The following is a 21,666-nucleotide window of genomic DNA, read 5'->3' on the forward strand; positions in this document are numbered from 1 at the left end:
GCATGCTAACTTCAGTACAAGAAAAGAAGTGATAGGAATAGAAGGAATAGAGTAAAGGAATGAAATTTGATGCTGAACTCGCAACGCTTCTTCTAGAGTGGTATGTAAACAGCTATGCTAATATTAGCTATGTAGCAATAGCAAAACCTACAAATACTTCCTTTAAAAGGGTAATTTTGAAGATTGCCATAGAAGTGATTTTTCTTTATCGTTTATTTTTCCCGTATACTTCACATTTGATATGTTTAGTGTCAGTTCAAAGGAATAGTCCTGATACTTGGAGTGCAGAAAGATGAAGATGTCCAGGCAGAATGCATCCAGATCCAGGAGCGCGGGGTGTAGTAGCTTCCTCAGCTCTGCTTGCCTATCTGTAAAAGTCACCACATGCCACTGAGGGACGCACAAAGACAAAGAAAAACAGAATAGTCTGTGACAGTAAATAAAGATGATATTTATTCATTTTTTGGAAAGAATCTCAGCTCATGCAAGGATACAGCTCATGTAAACAAAATCACTTGAAAATATGTTATAAATGTGCACAGATTTTTTGTTTTTCTTGGTGTCAAACTCTGGAATGTACAATACGTGATAGTTAAGCTGCATTACAGATATAACATGAAGAGCTGTCACCCAAACCCCCTGGTCCCTCTTTCCCCACATTGTAATTATTTCATTGCCCAGCCACATTGTTTAAGAGTCGTGTGCTAAAAGAAAGGTTGTTTTATTTACGTCAGGCATCAATATATTGCATGAGTGCCATGCTCGTTAAGGTCAGATATACAGTATCAACTTGGTCAAAGCGCTCCGGAGTCCAGAACTTAGCATCATGGACGCGGTTACACTTCAATGTTTTCGTGAGCAGACACCAGCGAAAGCATGCACACGCGCGCACACACACACACACACACACACACACGCACACACACACACACACACACGTTGGACACATGGAATCAAGCCTGAGGATGTTTAAAAGTAAAGTAACGCTTCTTTAAGACATTTGTGAGATATCTGCAAGAATTCTTTTTTCTTTTTTTAAAAACAAAACAAACAAAAAAAAAAACCCCACAGTATTAGATATGAAATAATTACAGAACATTTGACTTGAAAATTTAATCTACTGTCAATATTGTGACTAATACTCAGGGCTTAAATATCCCTCTAACCCGTATGGAGGCCAGAGGGGGTTACACTTGGTACTCAAAAGCATCTCAACACCGAGATAAACTGGTTATCGGCACAGAACTGCACACTGTACACTCAGAGCTCAGGGATACAAGCTAGGCCTCACTGAGGGTTACTCGCATCCTACATCGCATTAGTTCGACTTGCACCATGCTCTACATTTCTGCAGCCCTGAACCTTGTAAGCAGTGGTGAGAATCCACATATCCCAGTATTACAAAGAACAGTTAGTGTCCTAAGTGTAACAGTAGTTCTGTGCTGACAGAGCAGCAATGTGCAGTAAGCAACCAACCCTTTGTATTTTCTGTTGATGAGCTTCATCTTAAAGCCCCTATGTGTCCTGAACACTTCAGACTTTGTGAGTCAGCCAAGCTAGCAGCTCTGTGAGATTATTCTTTGAACTAAATGTTAACATACTCCAAAAATATGTTTCGTAACGACGTGACCAAATAAAGCAATTACAAGTTTTTGTTTGTTTGTTTGTATTTTTTGTACTAAAATCTCCACCTCAGAACGGATCTTAGTAGAACTGTTTGAGGGGAAGAAAAGGGATCGCTGTCATTTTTTAAAATATATATAATAAAAAAATGAATTGCTGCTGCTGAACTCCTTTGCTGGAATGACGCAGAAGTGTACTCCAGGGTGTGCGAGTACACTGTGACATCACTGGTGGGTGTGGTTACCCAGTAGAGTGTGGTCAGAGAGGGCATCTAAACACTGCTTTTCAGAGTGGTGTTAAAGTTACTCTAAAGTTTTGACCTGATGGTGGTGCAAGATGAGATGTCAGAGGATCACCAAAGTTAGAAGGACACATCATCCGATAATGATAAACATCTGTAGTAAATTTTGGGCCTGTGTATGAATTTAATGTTGAGATATTTGACCAAACCTTTGACCAGTTGGTTGGTGTTATGTAGAAAGGGGATCACCAGGGTCATCCTTTGGGGACCATGAATGTCTGTTGATACTTATCAACATGTTTCAATCTGGACCACAGCAGCGAACTGACCAATCAACTGACAGACCCACTGATGACTGATCTCCAGAGCTGTGATGCTAGCGTGGCTAAAAAAGACATTTTGGCAGGCACATATATTGCACCAATTTGCAGTGGGATTGTTTCAAGAGAACAATTTTTAAAGATTACACCATCACACAATTCTACACAAAGGGGCTTTAACCATTTGCTCCTCCAACAGAATGAGAATAAGGAGAATATGAGTTTATTTCATTATAATTTTACGCTTTTACTTTATGCTTCCAGTTATTTTAACTTGTGTACTTGGAATGTGGGAAGAGATGTGGATGAGACGACAGGCATGTCGCATGTACAACAACGACAGGACAACGGATGAGTGCTGTGCAAAACACAGTACAGAGCAGAGAGACGAGGCTCCTCTCGGATCATTAGTTTCACTTTGAATCAAAGAGGGATGGGAGACGGGAGAGGAGAGGTGGAGTGGACCGCGGCAGGGATGATGATGGCCAGATTAAAAATGGAGATGATTGTAATGAGGCTGTCTTTTCCATAAACGTGCCAACATCTTGTTGCAACAACTCCTTCCTTTCTCTTCTCCTTGAGCTTTTTTTTTTTTTTCTGCATGTGGAGGTTTGTCTGCATCACCTGCAGAGATTCTGGCAAAAAAGGTCTGAGAACATTCCCAGTGGGTGCAACAGTCTGACAAAAATAGAAGAGACCAGCACAGACGAGGCCCTCGGTATAGCATTTGACTAGGCATGTCAGTAGACTTTAAAAATATAGATATACAATATCATGCTGCAGATTTTCCAGACACCATCGTGGTAAATGTAAGCTCCCATCAAACACTTAATAGAGTTTTGTTTTTAACAGGCACAGTAGTGTTACCCTGGATAGGAATGCTAGAAAACATATAAAAGACAAAGAAAAACAGAAAGCAGAGCTGTGTCTCTCTCTGAAGCGCTGCAGCCGTGGAGTGGAGTACTGCTCACAGGCGCCGTGGAAGAAAGACAAAATAATTTGCTGTGAGGATCCAAAGTCGGTAACTGAAATCAAACATTTTCTTACTTTTTTTTTTCTTTTCTTTTTTCTTAAATCAACTATTTGTGCATTATCAAAAAAAAATATGAGAAAGAAAATTAGGCGAGGAAAGAACAAGCGCCCCCTGCTTTATACAAAGTCAGTAGTACTGAGAGTGAACCTCCTCCCTGAGGAGATCGAGGAACACCAGAGTGAAGGGGAGAGAGTGTGAGTGGCAGAGTTACAAGTCCAGCGCAGTAGTTTGAAGTAAGGCCTCAGTTTTTCTTGTGTTGGCAAAATAAAAAAAAAAGAAAAAACAGAAACATATACATCTGTAACTTAATTACATCTAGCTTGAAAAAAATTATATGTGCAAAATGTAAATCTTACAAATGTGGGGAGAGTTTATTTTTTTTGTAGATCACTGAAAGAGGATTGTGCTCGAGGTGGTTCATCTGATTCCCCACCCTCTCTCCAGCCGTCCAACTGCCCTCCTGCTCTCTGGTTGGTCGACAGGCCGGCAGCTGACATTGAGGCTTGCTGTTGACTGCAGCACGAGCTTCACGTCGAGTGGACGGTCCTCTTTAGCTTTTCAATCTCCATCTGTGAGGACACACACAAACACACACACACACACACACACACACACACACACACACACTTGCTCAGACTGGGAAACTAGACCAAGTTCGGGTGAAATAATTCACAGTGCTGTAGCTGCCAGAGGAGGCTGAGCCCATGATTCAGCCAACATCACCCCCGCTGTGAAGCACAGCGGTGGAGGTGTCCCGCTGTGGAAGGGATTTTTTAGTGGCGGGGATTAGGAGAATTGAAATGACAATGAAGCCCCATGCTGGAGGAGAACATGAGCTGAGCAGCAAATCTTAACAAAGCGTGTTCACACTGATTCTAAAGGTGACGGACACGACTTTGAAAGTCACTAATAGACCAGTTAAGTTTATTCTGCCCAGTATTTATATTTCTTTAGCCCCCTGTTTTTTTCTCTGACTTTAATAAAAGATGTTTGAAACTCAGTAATTTCAGGTCATTGTCTAAGCAGCAAGTTTGCTGTATTTGAAGGCGATCCAAGAACATCTTAACACATTTTTTAAGGAACACTTTTGGTTATAAAATAGACCGGAACAGATTAGGAAATTGATTTCAAGCATTCCATTCCTCTGAAAAAGCAACATTAACTCTTTATATGTGCAGATTGATCAGAGCGGATTCAACTTTTAACTGACTTGAGCAACAACTTCCATTGGACAAACAGTCCAAACACATACGTGCACATGAAATTTTCCCGACAAACTCAGAAACACCAACAGGACTTAATGGTTCACGAAACCGGACACCGCTACAACACACACACCCAACACACACACATACAACCAAGATGAAACGATACCCAGAAAACAAAAGAAAATGTTTGCGTTACGGAAATAAGAATGTATAGCTCTGTCCGACTGAGAAAGAGAAAGAGAAGCTGAAGCGGCAGTGGTGGTAAAAAATAAATAAATAATAAGAGACTCTGAGTACTTGTGAAGTCAGTGGAAGAAGATTTTCTCATGAAGGGAAAAGGGAGAAAGCTGTAAATCCTCCATTCCAATCATCATCTTGTTCCTGTAACCCTCATTACTACAACTACTACGATGGAAGCATCTGAATGAGCACCCTTAGGCGCTGTCTGACCCCTGCTGTTAACTACTGGATCTCTACAGTGTGGATTTTTCAACCCGAAACATTGTTAAAGACTCTGAAGGCCGCGCGTGTCTGACTATAACTTCGATTTTACGTAACACATCGTACATACGTGCCGTAGAACAGCAAGATGGTCCAACCGATTCCTCCCACTCGATCTGCCTCAGACAACAGGAGCTGAATGTGTCTCTGCACGCTGCATCACACACTCTGTGCAGCTTCACAAGAAGGAATTGCCATCACACTTGTTGTCCCAGGACTCAAGTCCTGAGGGACAACAAGTGTGACGGCAATTCTTTCCTTTATTCATCTTCTTCTTTGACTAGTGTGTGTGTGTGTGTGTGTGCGTGTGTGTGTGTGTGTGTGTGTGGGCTGTGTATGCCCGGGGCTCTCTGCAGGAGGTTCTCTCCTCTTGCAGATTGATTTATATTGGGGGCCATGCTGCGCAGGGCTGGGCCGTGTCCGCTGCCGTTTCACTGGAAAAATCTAATGGTCACAGTCCAGGTCACGTCAGAGCGCGAAGAGGCTTCTGACTGCAGCGAGGGAGAGTCTTGAGGGACTGTGAAGGTCAGCGAGTAAAGCAGCCGACCGACTGAGCGCTGCGCTAACAAGCTAGAATGGCTTGAGGGAAAAACGCTGGCTGGGGAGTTCTTCTCAGCGGTCACAAGACACTGTGTAAAATAGTAAAATTACTATTACTAAAAAAATGGGTTATACTTGTTCTCCATTTGTACTAACTGACAAACATTTTCTTTTGAGTCGTTCACGAGCATCTGACAAAAATAATAAATATGCAGGCGTTCCAAATCCTGGTCCTCATCTCTGCTTGAAGAGTTGCATAGTGGGTAATGTAGGCGCCAATTATTGACAACAGAGAAGGATGTTCTGGTTCTGCTGCGTAGATTTCGATCTGACTTTTTTTTTTTTTTTTATTGTCTGTCATGAGACAACGTTAAGAGTGCAATGCTAAATCTTAAGCTCCAAAAATGCTGGATCCTACAGTTCCCACAATGCAACTCCATAGTGAATTTCAAGAGACCCTCCCTGTCTCTAAAGATGTCTACTTCACTCAAACTTTGTAACTTTTGGTGAACATTTTTAAGTCTCAAGCTCAAGGTAAGAAAGTAATAAAACACAAAAACAAAAGCACAACCCCAGCTGGAAGTTTTATCTGATAAGAGGCAGTAGGAATCATGGGGCTGACATTTAACAAAAGAAATCTGGTTTTGAGGTATTAACAGGTTGATAGAAAACATGGCCTGATGTGCCTCCAGCAGATTCATTCACTTAAACACATGTTTAAAGGAGCTATTTGTGAGTTTTGCTATTGCTACATAGCCAATGTTAGCATTAACAGCTGTTTACTTACCAGTGTTGTGTTTACAATACAAGAGGTTATAGTAGGTCCTCTGAGCAGCTGCTTCTTCAGGACTGACTGGACGCTACGGTGACTCGGTATCAGAAAGGGATGGGAGCTAGCTGATTAGCATGCTAAGTTATGTGGAAGAAAAGAAGTGATAGAAATAGAGGCAAAATAACAGGGTTGTTTTCCACCACTGGAGACAACTCCTGACGAGTAGAGCAATGATGTTTGATGCTGAACTCACAATGTTTCTTCTAGACTGGTAAGTAAGTAAACAACTGCTAATGCTAACTTTAGCTATATAGCAATAACAAAACTAAGAAATAGCTCCTTCAAGTTGTAACAAACAGGGTTACTTTAATGAATTTAATGAACATTATCATATGGCACTGAGGCACAGAGGGCTTAGAGTATTTTAATATTAAAATGTATTAACTATGTTCACAAGCTGTAGCCTGGGGTCGCTCCCTGCAGCTGTGAAAAGTTATTCACAGGTTTCAGTTCCTTGTACTTCTGTGGCACTTTTCATATCAACAACTGAGGGCAACGTTATAGAGAACTGTCTGAAAAACAACTGTAAAAACATCTGTTTCCCAACATGGTCTCATGAAGTAGTTCTTGAGAGCCCATAGACCAGCTCTTACCACACTAATCAGAGATGGTCTCTTTAGCCTCTTACTGCTGTTGTTCGGTCATTAAAACTCATTACTGTATGCACCTGTCAGTTATGCGCTGCATTAACTCTGCGCATCAATATTTGACTAAACTAATGAGAGTAATTCATGTGGACAGCCCAGCGGTGTGTTGCTGTGTGGATCAATGTTACCTGCAGGGCCACACGCTTTAGCCTCTCCTCATCCAGCTCTCGTCGCAGCTCCTTTATCTCTTTCCTGGAAACAAATAAACACACACACACACGCACTCATTAGCACGTGTACACTGCCGCAGCATGATCTAACTACTGTGTGTTCTTTGCAAAAACAAGTTTAATTCAAACTCTATGGCGAACGTTTCTTTTGATATCAAACAAAACCTAAATGCCAACACACTGTGAGCTAAACATCCACAAACAAAAACTAAATGTCAGAGCAAATTCACTTCACTGAAATTACGAGTAATGCTCAGTGATCCATATTACGGATACAGACCTATATATAGTGTATTATGATATATAATGATACAGAAAAGTATTAAGTAACCAACATCACTTTGATGTGGAAAATGGGGGGAAAATTGGTTGAAAAAACAAACAAAAAAAAGAGCTTAGAGGGACTGGAGTGTTGTGGATGCATATGAACAGAAAATCACATTATTCATGTCACACCTCATCGTCTTTCCACAAGCTTAGAAACCTTGCGTGATACATTTGGTTTAACACATTCAATTTAACACTTCTGCCCCCTCCCCTCCTCGTCCCCTCCCCACAGCCTCTTCAGGCCGGCGTATTCAACCTCTTCAAACCCTGTTACCATGCGCACTGAGTCTCATTACATTTGCTGGTCCTTCAGCAGATCCACAGACATCAGCAGCTCCTTCATCTGGCCCCTCAGCTCGTCCAGCTGGGAACTCGGCTCCTCAGGCTCCGGCCGAACCCTGCTGCTCTGAGAGACGCTGTTGGAGCTCGGTGCTGCCGCAGGGCTCGGCTTTGTCTCGGCGGACCTCTGGAGAGACGGTGACGGGGATAAGGTGTTTGAGGAAGGCTGCGGAGATAAAGAGAGGAGGAAAAATGTAAAATCAAGGCAGACAGTTGGAGATCTTCAGGGTGTGGAAGTGTATTGGAGAGATGAACATATTCCCTTATCTGACTGAAGACAACGTTTCACATTATGTCCACATTCATCAAATTATCCAGTGACCCTTTGTGCAGGGCTTTGACATCCTGGAAGAGACCACTTCCATCAGGATAGAAACGTTTCATCATAGTAGGGGGAGAAATACCACGACAATTTCACCATTGCATCACAGTGGGGGGGGGTGTCAGCATTCAGGCCTGTGTCGTAGCTGTGATGTACGCCACACATCCACATGCCTATTTGTCAAGAACACAGCGAAGCATGACTCCTCCTCGGACTGTGTCACTTTATCTGTGGTTTTTGAACTCACTGGACTCTCAAATATGCCTTTGTCTTTGTAATGAAGGATTTTTCCACTGATCTCTATTGCATGCTTCTCTATGCAGATGCCGATGACAGTCTGCTTGATGGTGACGTTCTCTGTCATCCAATGAAGAGTTGCTGCTCGGTTTTTCTATCTGTATCGCACTGATGCAAAAGCATCAACTGGCTCTTCATCGACTGTGCGTTGTCTTTTGTTAAAGGTCCCATTTGTATAAAGGTGTTATCCATGTGCTGTTTGATTATAGATCAGGTCTAGCTTCTACATTAATACTGTGAAAGTATCAAAGCCTCAGTCCACAGAGAAATGCACACAGCCTGTATTCAGAAACTGAGTCTTAAAACCAGCCGTCAGGACTTCTGGAACTTTGTGATGTCACAACAAAGCAGTCACCAAGCCCCGCCCACCTGGACCCACCATCCAACCTGTGCAGGATTTGGTTTCTCTGAGTGTTTTTACCTGAAATCTGCTATATTTGTATTGGATCACTCAGAAAACAGTCAGCCAATCAGTAGAGAGGCTCAGAGCCTCCTCTCTTCTGATTGGCTCACCGACCTGTTGTTACTTGATGCTCCAGAGAGAAGCCTGAGAGAGGAGATGTAAAACTACATTGAGATGGTTTTTGGTTCTTAAAACCACAAATAAATCTTTTCATGGACATGAAAAAACGTAGAGTGGTTAAACGTCTTCGTCACAGAACCGTTTCCATTCAGACTCCAGCTGCTCCAGTTGTTCAGCTCCAGCCCAGAATCCAGTGGCTTTAATGTCTCCTTTCGCCCACGGGCTCACATACTTTCTTCTGCTCTCTTCCTTCACCGTCGTTGGTGAAGATGTAACAGGGGTCAGAATTTCATTTTGAAACATTAAGAGGACGAAAAGACGGACACACGTAGTGCACGTCCTGTAATTTCACCTCTGCAGGTCTGAGCCACTGTGTTATGAGAGCTCCAAGCCAGGCTTTACTCTGACTGGTCTGTGTGTGTGTGTGTGTGTGTGTGTGTGTGTGTGTGTGTGTGTGTGTGTGTGTGTGTGTGTGTTTCCTTTTAACAATAGGGTGGTCTGATGCTGTGTACCCCCCCAGCTGAACAGCCAGGTCTAATTAGTCTCAGTTAACCATGACCAATCCAGACTAGATAGCATCTGAGGCAATTAATGAAATCCTGAACTGGAAGACTGAACAGCAGGTGGTGGTCCACTGTCTCTCTTTCTATCTCCCTCGCTCCACGCTTTCTTCCGCCACAAACACACACACCACAGAGAAGTGTTTCAGAGTCTGGAAGGTGACAATTATGTGACATGTGTGTTTTGTTTTGTGAGGCTGTTTGAAGGTAAAAAACGTTTTTAGCTTTTTTTTTCTTTATGTTTGTGATATTGTTAACGCCATGTTGCTCAAAGTCCGGCGTCTGCACTGAAGTTATTTGAACTTTAGTTTCTTCTACGTTTCCATCACACAGTGGAATAACAAAGTGGGTGGCAGTGCTCTAGCTCTGCACGACAGAAGTCCATGTCATGCTTTCAAAGAAGGTGGATGTGACAAAAAGATTTTTAAAAAAAGCAATAAAAAAACAAGGGCGGAAGTGTTTCTGAAGGCCACACACTATGTGAGTGGTGATTGTGCATCTCTTAAAATCACGATCACCGGATGTCTTATATTTCTTTTCTTTTTTTTTTTACTTTTAGTTCCCTTTTTTTTTTTTTTAGTTTGGCTTTAGTTTCTTTTCCTTTCTTTTTCTCTCATTTTTCTTTTTCTTTCTATTTCTATTTATGTGTTTATGTTTATGTTCTCTCTGCAGTGAGTCGCTCCAGTAGAAGAAAAGACGTGATGGATAGGTGTTCATTTTTATTATTTTGAGCTCATGTTCTTTTTTCTTTTGCCTGTCAGCTCAATCTTTATCATTTCTATTATTTCTTTGACGCTGCTGAGATCTATATCGTACCATCTTGGTTGTTGTTGGTTCTGACATCTATGTTACTTTTCAATTCTATCATGGCAGCTCCAGTTAATCAGTGTCAATGGCTTGATTTATTCAATACCGTACAACAAAAGTATTGCCAATTTATGCTTGATTAATTGATTATGTGACAAATCATGTTCATTCATTCACAGAGGGCTCCCATGTGTAAATGAGGGAGGCGGATGTTGCCGAGACTGAAGCCTGTGTTTGTGGTACAATTATTATATGATCTGTGTGTGTGATTGTGTGACCGTTAGATGACTGGTGGTGTGATGTAATATTTTTCATGTCAGTTTTCTTGTTGTTTAGACATGATAACAAAGATTTTTAAACTTTTGCATTTGATCAAAACAGTGTCATTGTTTTTTTTTGGTTTCCTGAATAGACGGTGTACCCCCACACACTGTATAAGCTGTTCACTGGATGTTTTAATCCTTTCATTTTAATACGTGCATCCCAAGGGTAAAAAGCATTTGTGATGCAAGGTTAATGGTGAGGCTCAAATTAAACCCAGTGCGACTGGAATCAGGAGGAAAGACGAGGATTTAAATCCACCGGAACAGGAAGAACAACACAGAGCTGTTTTACACAACAGGATTATTTGACTTGTTTTTCCAAAGGGAACTCATTGGATCCGACCATTACTCTTCCCATGCACTTGTTGATGTCGTCATTAAGCAAACGAGATTGGACTGAAAAGACAAGTGGTAAAATAAGTGTGCTTATGTTTGAGCCAGGATTTTCTAGTGGCGGTTCAAGCGGTTATTTGTTTGTACTTTTCTGGAGGGTCGCTGCTTCAACACACGAGGACAGGAGACGCTGTGAAAACGCACAAACTGTGATTTGTGTGAATGGGTGAATGTGGCTTGTAATTGTATTCACCAGGTCTGTGTCAAATGTTTTAATCTGTGTTTTGCTTGAGGACAACTTGAATCTGAATCAGACCAATTTACTACAGCTCACATTTAGTGAGCATGACTACATTACTGTGATACTTTTCCATTATTGTACTCATTACATTACACAGAGGATTTATCTTATTCTACAATATTAGCTTATATTATATTATTATATGACTGTGATACAGTTGTCTGGTTGTGCCAATAATGACAAACTGCTAACAATTAAAGCTGATATCAGATATCATCCAAACTGAACTACAAACCCCTGCTACGCTAACATTAGCTGTTGGTCATTGCTCAACTGTTATCTAGCTAATGCCAGCTAACACCACCAGTTTGTGATGCATAGTTACTAGGTAACAGCCAAAAGTTAATTTGAACTTGCAAAATAAATGTTGACAAATCTCAGAAAATCAAAAAATGTGAAGGCTGCAAACAGTATGGATCCTGCTGTTGGTGGATAAAGTGCCATTTGTGTTGTTTACCATCCGTGACCATGATTGGAATCGGTGAATAATGTTGCTGTAACCTACCTTTCTGGTTTCTGTTAGCTTTGGTTTGGCTGCATCCTCTTCACTGAGCTTGAAGGATTTTTCCACACTCACTTCCTTGTTGGGCTGCGAGAGAAAGAGTTTTATTTAGTCTTTAATTTACATCAGTATTTTCATGTGATTTTGAGTTTACAGCTTCCTGACTGACTGACTTACCTGTCGTACAGATAGAGACAAAAAACATGTGATAATCATCTGCCATAGAAGTGCCAATCCACAGTGACATTAATCTTGCACAATTGCTTGGGTGAGTGCAGCCGACTGATATTTTGACAAGTCACTGCTCTGAAAGGTGATTTGAAAAGAGCCGAGCAGGCTGTCATTAAGTGGGCGTTTACCACCTCTCTTATGGTCAGGAAGTGGCTGTCAAAGTACAAATTGCGGATCCGTGTTCCACTAAAATGTGCAGCTGGTGAATGGTTTTTACCATCACCAGCATGCGTGAATGAAGGGAGGTGACAGGTTTCAGAAAACTGAGAGCTGAGGGTCGGCAGAGACAAAAGGAAATCAATGGAGATGCACATAAATTTGAGAAAAGAAAAATTACGGATCTGATGTATAAAAGGTAAAAAAAAAAAAAAAACCCTGGTGCATGCTGGGTATCAAACCTAAACGCTATTTTTGGTCACTGCACAAATGTGTGTCTAGCATCAAGTATTTAAAAACTGTCACAAACATGAAACTGGCACTAAATGTCTGAAGAAAAATGTATTGCCAACATATTCTTTGAGTAGATTTATTACAGAGCTGTGATCTGCGTGTGTGCGAGTACGCTGAAACCTCACCGAATGTCCTCCAAACTGGGCGGGCAGCCTCCTGCCAGGCATCTTTGGTCTGTTCGCAGTGGGGTGAGACAGCTTCTCCGAGGTAGACGACAACTCATCAAAACTCATCAGATCTGCTGAGGGTGCACGAGAGAGGTGGAGACGGAGAAAGAGATAAGGAGGGAAGATAAGATGATATTATTATTTCTAGTGGATCATTTCAGCCATGACTTAGGGAACAAACCACAGCTGAACTAACACGTCTAATTTCATTTCATTCAGTCTGAATGTAATCTAAGTGCTGGCTAACAGCTTGGGCACAGGTTTACTTCCTGCCAGCGATTGATAACAGCGAGCATAAAAATGACTTATTTAATACACTCATATGTTCAAGGGTGAAATGGTCCATCAAGCAGATAAAAGCTGTACTCAACACAGTGTAATTAGGACATATTTTAGGAAGTCAATACAAAAAAACAACAACATGAAAACAAATTGTAAGTTAAGTTAAAGACTCTTGAGTGTAATCACTTTGGACTTTATGGATTTTAATGGTGTAAGCACAAACAAAAAGCTCAGCTATAACATGTTCTGAAATTTTGAGTATGCACTTCCTTAGGCAGCATTTAGCCTCTTTGATGTATTAGCCAACAGGCTAAAGCTAGCACTATAAATAGATTGCATTTCCTCTACCCGTTTTACCTCTTTAGGAAACAGAAGAGTTAAACAATGTAAAGGATCTTCGACCTTATTAGGCTGTGTGTGTACTGAGCACGAGATTCCTATTTGGTTCTGTAGTGCCTCTTAGCTCTGATCTGATCATGGTCCCTTAGAAGTGGTGATACTCATGTTTTTAAATCTCATACTTGGTTTGGCTTTAATAAGTATAAACCTTGAACACATACTGTCAATGACATGAATGTGTTGCTAGTTTCCTTTATGGTACAGTAGAGCTCTAAAGGAGAGGGATTTTATTTTACTTGCTGCAGCGTCAGTGGTAGTTTAACAGCAATCGAAAAACAAGACTAGACCTAGCACGTGGCTCACTCTCCGTTTAGACACTCAGATTTGTTCACTTATTAATCCAAGGTGTCAAAACGCCGTTCTGGATCGTTCTGGTCCTGTCTAAACCCTGCTGGCAACTCTCTCGCATGGAAAGTAGCTAACCTTTGTCCAAAAAGTTACTAGATTTTTCGCTGAAAAAAAGTCTCTAAATCTAGCGACAAATGCGTTAAGTTAGCTATAAACTGTTCTTGATTCATTTTGAAAGAACGACGGCCAATGGGGAAACTCCAGCTCAGTCACGTGGCATTCGGCTGAACAATGGCGGAGCTATGATCACTCAGTCAGCCATGGACATTTGGGCTATGGTCCAGCCAAAAAGAGCAAAGTAGGAGCAACTGTAATCCATTAGTGAATGAAAACAGAATATCTGCTACAAAGAGAAACAGGAAACGGCATCAAGAGAAATGTAAATGTTAGTAAAACTGGAGAGTGTGTACTGCTATAAATAGACAATGAGGAATACACTCCTGGTTCCTTCTGCGGTGAAGGGGAAATAAAAGGCTATGCAGTTAACTGCTTATGTGTGGTACCTTGAAGTAAACACACAGCTTGTTTACGAGGGTGTCGGTATGAGGAATGAAGAATAAAAAAGGAAAGAATGAGTCATTCCCACTTTCATTATGTAACGCTGAAAAACTTTCTCAGCTGCTGTGTGACAGCACTTTGCACCTACCCACTGGTAACCTGCGACGGTTGGATGGCAGCGCTTGTGACTGGAGGAAAGATTGAATTTTCATGTTCCACGGTGAGGTGTGTGAGACTGGCTTGTGGTGAGCGATGAATAGCTTTAGCAGCTCTTTACCACCTTTACAAGGCATCTGCCATGAACACAAAACTCCCTAAGGTTGGATCTATTAAACCCATATCAGATGTCTTTCCTCTGTGACCTTTCTGCCTCCCTCTCCGCTCCACCCCGTGCCTCCATTTATCATGAAACTCTCCTCTCCTTCTCTCAAAACATCAACCTCCAAACTATTAATCTTTTCAATGATGTCAGTTCATGCCCCTTTCCACAGTTTCTTTATCACCTCCTGTCTTTTTTGATTTCTCTCAGACGTACACTGCGCTACTTTCGTTATGGGAAGCGATGTCAATTGAAGCTGCATATCTTCCTCTGGGCTTTCAAAGTTTTTATTGGAGGCACATTTGCATATTGATGCACAGATCAACTTTTCCAAACTCAACTGAAAGTTAAAGTATTATAAGTATAAAGTAAAAACTGAAAGCTGAACACTGTTAATTGACAGTTTTTTTAAAGGTTGATGTGAGGGAAAAGTTCATGAGGAATATTTCACTCACTGTTACCATTTATTATTTATTCTTCTACTCTAAACTGCAGCTAATTCAGCCTCAGGGTTTGATGGACTCATACTTTTAAAGTATTCACGTTTGTCTGAAACTAACTATAAAACGGCAGAAATACATTTTTTAATTTCTTCTTTAAACATTAAATGTGCAAAACCTTCCTTTTAGTTTCACTATTTGTGTTTTAATTATAGATAAATTATAAAAGATTTTTAATAGATTTTCTCTAATGGCAACTTGTAAGTAATAAACTCTCTTAAATGAATACATCAATGAAAATACAATCCGATCCATGTCTCTTCAACATGCAGAGAGACTAATCAATTCTCCATTGAGAACCGGATTCTTGATTACCACTGAAATCAATATCAGTCAATAACTTGCAATTAAGCTGATTGGTCCAGATGAAGGTCACTGTCTGACCAAGGAGGAAAACACAGAGAAATAGTGTCATTTACTGACCAGAATCAGTGGTTAAATGAAAACAGACGTTGGTATATTTTTCTGAAGTGAGGGACGAAAAGAAAAAACTTGTGCTGTTAATAACATTCTTTGTTACAAACGTTAGTGGCGGGAAAAGCCACTTTTATCCACAACTATGTCCAGATGTATGTCCTTTAAAATGAAACAGCCTGTGGACAGAGTTACTTTCTTATGTCGATCAGAGTTGCCTGAAGGTTTTATTGTGATTTAATACCAAAATTCGATTTTTGACATTCGTGAATTGATCCAGACTTGAATCGAAGAAGATAAGACTCATTCTTTTCAGTGTCTGCGAGCCGTCACTCACAGAGGTTGTTCACTGTTACAGGAAACGTCATTTGGGGAACTCGTTCGTCGGCAGCTTGTGGCCAAAAGACAAGAAACTGAAAAGCTTTTCCAGTGGTCAAGGTGAGAAGAAAACTAATTCTATACCTGAATGCAGCTCATTCTTGATAAAAAATTATGACAATAAAGATGTAGAGCAAAAAGAAACTCCTCCATTATCCAGGGTTTAGACTGTAGTTTGAAATCGTTTGCGCTGTACGTACCCATATCAGAGGACTTCTCCCCCCAGTCTCCAGACAGTGTTTTGGGTTTGTTGGGCAATAATGGCTCAAAGTCGGACTTTGGTCGTGTGGAAGGCACCTCTCCATTGTGCCTGCAGTTAAAAGAAAAGATAAACGATCAAAACATTTACCAAATCCACAAGAAACCACAGGAAATGAGTGAACTCTCTTTACAGGATACTATTTCCTGTCTTTGTTATAGAAGACTGTTTGGACAGAAAAGGACAGGTGTTGTTTAAAACATCAGTAGTGCTTTAATAGATGAACAAACACGCTGCATGGATGGAGAGGTGATAGACTGAGAGACACAGAGTCTTACACGGGGACTTACTTGAGGTTTGGCGAGGGAGCGAGAGGCTTGTCGGGCCTCTTTGGTGGTATGCTTCCCTGTCTGCCTTTCCCTGGAGGGGGGATCGGCTTCTTGGGTGGGACCACTGGCGCTGCAGGCTTGGATGGTTTGTGATCTGGCGTGGGCTTGTCAACTGAAACAGAGGGAGAAGAGTTGAGAGGAGGGTTGGAAAGGAGAAGGTGGTCAAAATGATGGGAAAACAGTGAATGACGTGAGAGAGGAGACGTGGCAGAGAGAGGAGGAAGAAGCACAGAGAGAGAGAGAGAGACTATATCCTCAACAAGAAATATAACAGTTAAACTGACGAGACTAAATTTCACCTTCCTGCTGAAGGTGACTGAAGTAAATAATTTTTAGTCTGAGTCACAGAAAGTCTTTGTTTTGTTTTTGTGCTGAGCTGAAATGAACACAGCTGAACTTTTAGTCAATAATCAGCCGTTACCTCATTTACCCGACAATGACATTTTGTTCTGAATGGAAACAACCAGTATGTGGGCGATGATGAACCATTAGAAACTTTCACAATATCCTCAAATCATGAAGCGCTGCAGCGGCACAAGAGAAATACACGAGCTGACTGTTCAAAAACATCTGGGGCTGCACAAAAATGACAACAATGAACCTCTCAAATCGTCCATCATCCAGGTTTGCCCACAGTCTGAACACTGCGTAGACGTTCAGCTTTGCTTCACGTATGAATCGCGAGCATGTGATTTAAATGTCTAATGAAGCTTCTGGTCGACTGAGGAGGTGAAAAACAGTCAGAGGAAAACATCAAATCTGTGCGGAGCGATTAGGAGACCAACGAGTGCGTCACAGGAAAAGGTTTTAGACCATTATAAGGGAAGATTGCTGATTATTGCATTTTAGTAATTGTCAATTAGTGGCTCTCTTTGAGGTTAGAAGAAGAAAAGCCAACAGGCTGCTTAATTAACTCAATTTAAAAATGAGATTATTTTATAGGGTTACTTTTCTTTAACTGGTTATAAGTGTTTTTCACATATTTAAAAGAAGTCAGATACAGTTTACTCAGCAAGTGTTACACAATATTTTTCTAATGTAATTTTCAGCTGGTGCAGTAATTGGCTGTTTTTTCCACAACACAGCTGAAGTGTGAAGTCTTCACCGCCTGTTTAACTGCTGGTCCCTTCTCACTGAACTTAAGTAAGACTTGTGGGACTGCGAGACCTCACGTCCCCGAGGACCTGCTAGGAAACAAGTGGAGGAGAGAAAAGAGGAAGCGGAGGCCGGTGTAACGAACGAGACTGCAGAGGCAGAGGGGATGAAAAAGCAACAGACATAAACAAAGGAAGAAAGAGGACAGAGACGTCGAACGCGTTGGAGCCAGCGGACTGGCGATAATAACAGCAATTACTGAAGTGAAGCCTTGCATGCAAAAAAATAAAAAATTAATAAAAAAATGAAGGAGCAGAAGTGCGAGCCACATGCATTTGCACTTTGTGACTAACACTTGAGTGTGTCAGAAAAGGTTAGAGCAGATATGTGAAAGACCAATCTGAGGGTGCCAACATCGAACCCTGCGGGCGCCGCGGTGAGGGGGAGGGTTTCTGGTTTATTTCGTGTATGAGAGAAAAAAACAGATACTCAAGTGTGCAAAAGTGACAGAGCTGCAGAAATGACTGTTCCGTCGCTAGGTGACCTGGAGGAGGTGATGCTGATCCCCCTGCCCCCTCACTGTAAGATGTTATATTTCAGCGCTGTCACTGTTTGTAGTTGGCTTGGAATCTGTCTGCTATTTTTATATTTATACTAAAACAAAAACTAAAAAACTCCTATAATGTGTCAGAAATAAAAAGATATCGTACAGTAACGAGACAAGCATGTTTAGATTGACTGATACTTTATCAACCCGATGAACTCTCACTTGTTTTCAATGAGAAAGTTGAAGTTAAAGTTTAAAGTCTAAACTAAGTTTAATGTCGCTCTCAGTCAAATCAGATACTTGTATGATGTTTATGCTCTTGATGCTGCGTGTGTGTTTTGCATGTGAATTAGCATGAACTCGTTTAATATGTGGAGATAAACTCTTCTCAAATGACTCTAAGTGACAATCGCCTGCGCTGCCAGTTTAACATGACATTAAAGAATAGTGAAATTTATAAATAAAGATTCACACGCTACACTGACACTGAGCTTTAATAGCTGCTGGGCTGAAACACGTTAGTGGATATTTAACTGCTCTGAATGATGGATGCACCTAGAAAATTCAAATAATGATACGATACTGTGACGTACAGAGGGGTCAAAGGTCTGACACCACTTCGCCGTTCATTTGTGGGAAACTGGTCTCATACATTTAGTCGATAAAATGACAAAATAACTGAACTGTGAAGAGAAAACTGAGAAAACATCCTCAGTGTACTTGCTTTGTTACGCCTTTGTTATTATTATATTATTATACACATTGTTTTCATATTCATCATGTAATTATCTTTTCTCCAGGAACACTAAATGTTCACAAGTTGTGACATAATTATAACTATTACTGTTCTATTATTGATCAGTTTTCATTTCGATTAACAAAGCTCATTATCGCCAAACTGAACTCTAAACAGACAATTCAAAACTGTGAGGTGCAAAAGATACAACACTGACTCAGCAGTTTAGGTAATTTCTTGCACATGCAAGCGTGCACATGCGCGCACACACACACACACACACAGCTCATTTCCTGTGTGTGGCTCAGTAACATAGAAACTGTACTGAGACCACATTGTCTTATAACCATGAACGACTTGACAAAGCTTCAACATGTGATGTGGTTACAAGGAAAACAGACTGAACTCAGGTATGAATGTTTCCTGCAATCACAGAGCAGCCACTAGTCACCACTAACTGTTAATGATTCATTTTCCTCCCCGTTTCTATTTTCTCGTAGTTTTAGAGCAATTAAGAAATATACAAAAATAGTAAAATGACAAAAGTATACAAAAATGATGAGTAAAATGTCCCCAAAATATAATTTAATTGAGTAAATAACCTAAAGTTATCAGTAAAATATCTGAAAATAATTAGCAAAATATGCTTAAAAAAAAAAAAAAAGGCCTGGTTTGAGAAAGTGAAGAAAGCTGAAGACTGAGAACTCTGAACGTCTCTTGTTGAGGAGAGTCAGGCATGAGTGACAACGAATTCTTAAAACTACAAGCACAACAACCAAAGCGGAAGCAGAAGTTAGATGGAGCAAAAAAAACAAAAATACAACAACAAAAAAAAACAAAAGAAGAAACACTGATAAGGAACCACTATGACAGTTTTGGTGGAAATAAAACTCTCAGAATTGTGCTGGTCAGTACGGTCACTCATCAGCATCAGAAAAGGACTGTCAGTCTTTTCTCAACTTGTCTTTAACTGGATCCCAAACAGGAAACAAACGTTCCACTTGTATTTACAGTTTAAGGGCTTCACGAGGAAAGGGAGGGAAGGATTTCTGATTTCTTTCCTTGCTCTGAGACAGTTTTCTTTTTCTTTCCCTGATAGCTTTCCAGCTTATCCTACACTTTGGACTGCAGGCTGAGTTTACTCTAACACCAGAGATACTGAGCAATCTGCAAGAAAAATGCATGACTGTCAAAGCAGAGTAATATATCTAAAACGTAATGTATTTAATCCAAACAAAGTTTCAGCTCTCGAGGAGTTTTCATGCTGCACGTTCAAACATTTTAATGTGTGGTTTCTGCTCTTTAAACTAACATTTCTGCAAACAGCCCACAACGCACAGAAATGTAATTCTCAGAACAGTCACGCATGAGCCAATGGCAGTAAAGAGGAAGAGGGCAACAGCAACAGCTTCTTGAGTAAGAGACTATACTGTCTTAATCTGACTGTCAGCTCTGCTCCTCACTCCAGAAAAAACCTGGAGGGGCGGCAGTGTGAGCTTCCACAGAAGAAAAGTTCCACTTCTGCTTAATGTGTGAAATGGAGGAAAACCTGTTACAGTAAGGAAATGAGAGGATGAGAGGAGACTGGGAGGATGAAAAGGGAAATCGGCTAAATGAAAGTTAAGGAGAGGAGAGTGCGACTGTACCTCTGTCCTCTGTCCTGATGGGATGGGGTTTCCTGTCGGCACTGGGAACCTCCGGTTTGGGACCTGAGAAACGAAACATGGTCCAGAGAACAGTCACCTCTGTCAGTCTCACTCGACGGACTCAAGACTCAACAGACGACAAGAGGGAACACACACTTTCACAAGAACAATTACAAGAAAAAAAAAAAAAAGAAAAAAACTACCTCACCTCTCTGACACTCACACACACACGTGCACACACACACACATGCATGCATACGCACACAGTGCCCTCTACCAGATATTGAGAGACAGACATATTACAAACATATTGATCCACTTTCATCTTCATCACTGTTCGTGTATATTTGTGTTAATTCATTTGTAGTGTTGTTGCTTTGAGACGTACAGTATGTTTAAGAATCTCAACACAGGCAGGAAGTTGTGCACATATTCACTGATGTATGTCTCAGAAGCAGATGCAGGCAGACACACACACACACACACAGACACACACACACAGACACACACACACAGACACACACACACACACACCACAACGGGTGCAAATTCTGTGTTACTTCCTGTGCAGACAGGAGAAGAAGAGTGCATTCTGCAAACTGTAGATCTTGGTGCTGATACCAAGCACTACGACTTTTACCCAAACGCTGAACCTGCTCTAAATGTGAAGACGATGATGCCTTTGACTTGGTTAGAGGAGTTTCCTTGGAAATTCCTCACCAGTATCAGGTTGAATCACAACTCAAAGGAGATAATTAATAATAATAAATCTAGAGTATTTAATCTCTGCTGTATGATTGTGAAAAATCCATTAAACTAAATTCTGTGTGGTTGTTAAAAAGGTCTTAACAATGTTTAAATTTAACTTGGTGAAACCTGCAGAAACCTCTAATTAGCGTGACTTGGCTGTGATATTTAAAAAGGAAAATGTCACACTCTTTGCATGGAGCAAACATCAGATATTCACGTTTCCTTTAATAGTTTTTTTTTTTTTTTTTAATTCCCAATCATGTTAAAAGGCCGTTCAGGATCTGGAGGGATCATCACTCCACCTTACACAATAAGCTTGTCCGACCCATTTTAAATTGACATTACTACACTGAGCCAGAGACATGCAACCAAGCATGTGAATGAGATAATATGTGTTTTATGGGACTTTTCTCTGTGTAACAGAAATGCATTCTACTACTCAGATCTCAGTCTTAAGTCTTATCTTTAATTACATACATTAGTCTTACTGTGTTCTGCTGAATATAAAGCAGAAGCATTCAAAATGAAGTGTGTTTTTGTCGGAGAGTGTTTGACTGCAGGATCCGTTG

The 21,666-nt window shown here is 40.8% G+C and overlaps 1 protein-coding gene across 2 annotated transcripts in view; it reads right to left on the reverse strand.

Moving 5' to 3' along the window:
* Window positions 1–430: 430 nt before the first annotated feature.
* cd2ap (CD2-associated protein) overlaps window positions 431–21,666 on the reverse strand; it is a 51,738-nt gene continuing 30,502 nt past the window's right edge. Inside the window, exons 12-19 of one of the 2 annotated variants that reach the window (XM_056405068.1) lie at window positions 20,348–20,410; window positions 16,285–16,435; window positions 15,936–16,045; window positions 12,556–12,668; window positions 11,753–11,836; window positions 7,739–7,947; window positions 7,074–7,137; window positions 431–3,786 (exon numbers count right to left, since the gene is read on the reverse strand). In XM_056405068.1, coding sequence (XP_056261043.1) covers window positions 3,745–3,786; window positions 7,074–7,137; window positions 7,739–7,947; window positions 11,753–11,836; window positions 12,556–12,668; window positions 15,936–16,045; window positions 16,285–16,435; window positions 20,348–20,410 — 836 coding nt within the window. In that variant the 3' untranslated portion in view covers window positions 431–3,744. Of the gene's footprint in view, window positions 3,787–7,073; window positions 7,138–7,738; window positions 7,948–11,752; window positions 11,837–12,555; window positions 12,672–15,935; window positions 16,046–16,284; window positions 16,436–20,347; window positions 20,411–21,666 lie in introns of both variants that reach the window. The other variant, XM_056405067.1, reaches the window with a different exon arrangement.

This window comes from Seriola aureovittata, chromosome 19 (assembly GCF_021018895.1).
Source record: "Seriola aureovittata isolate HTS-2021-v1 ecotype China chromosome 19, ASM2101889v1, whole genome shotgun sequence".
In the NCBI taxonomy this organism is placed as follows: domain Eukaryota; kingdom Metazoa; phylum Chordata; class Actinopteri; order Carangiformes; family Carangidae; genus Seriola; species Seriola aureovittata.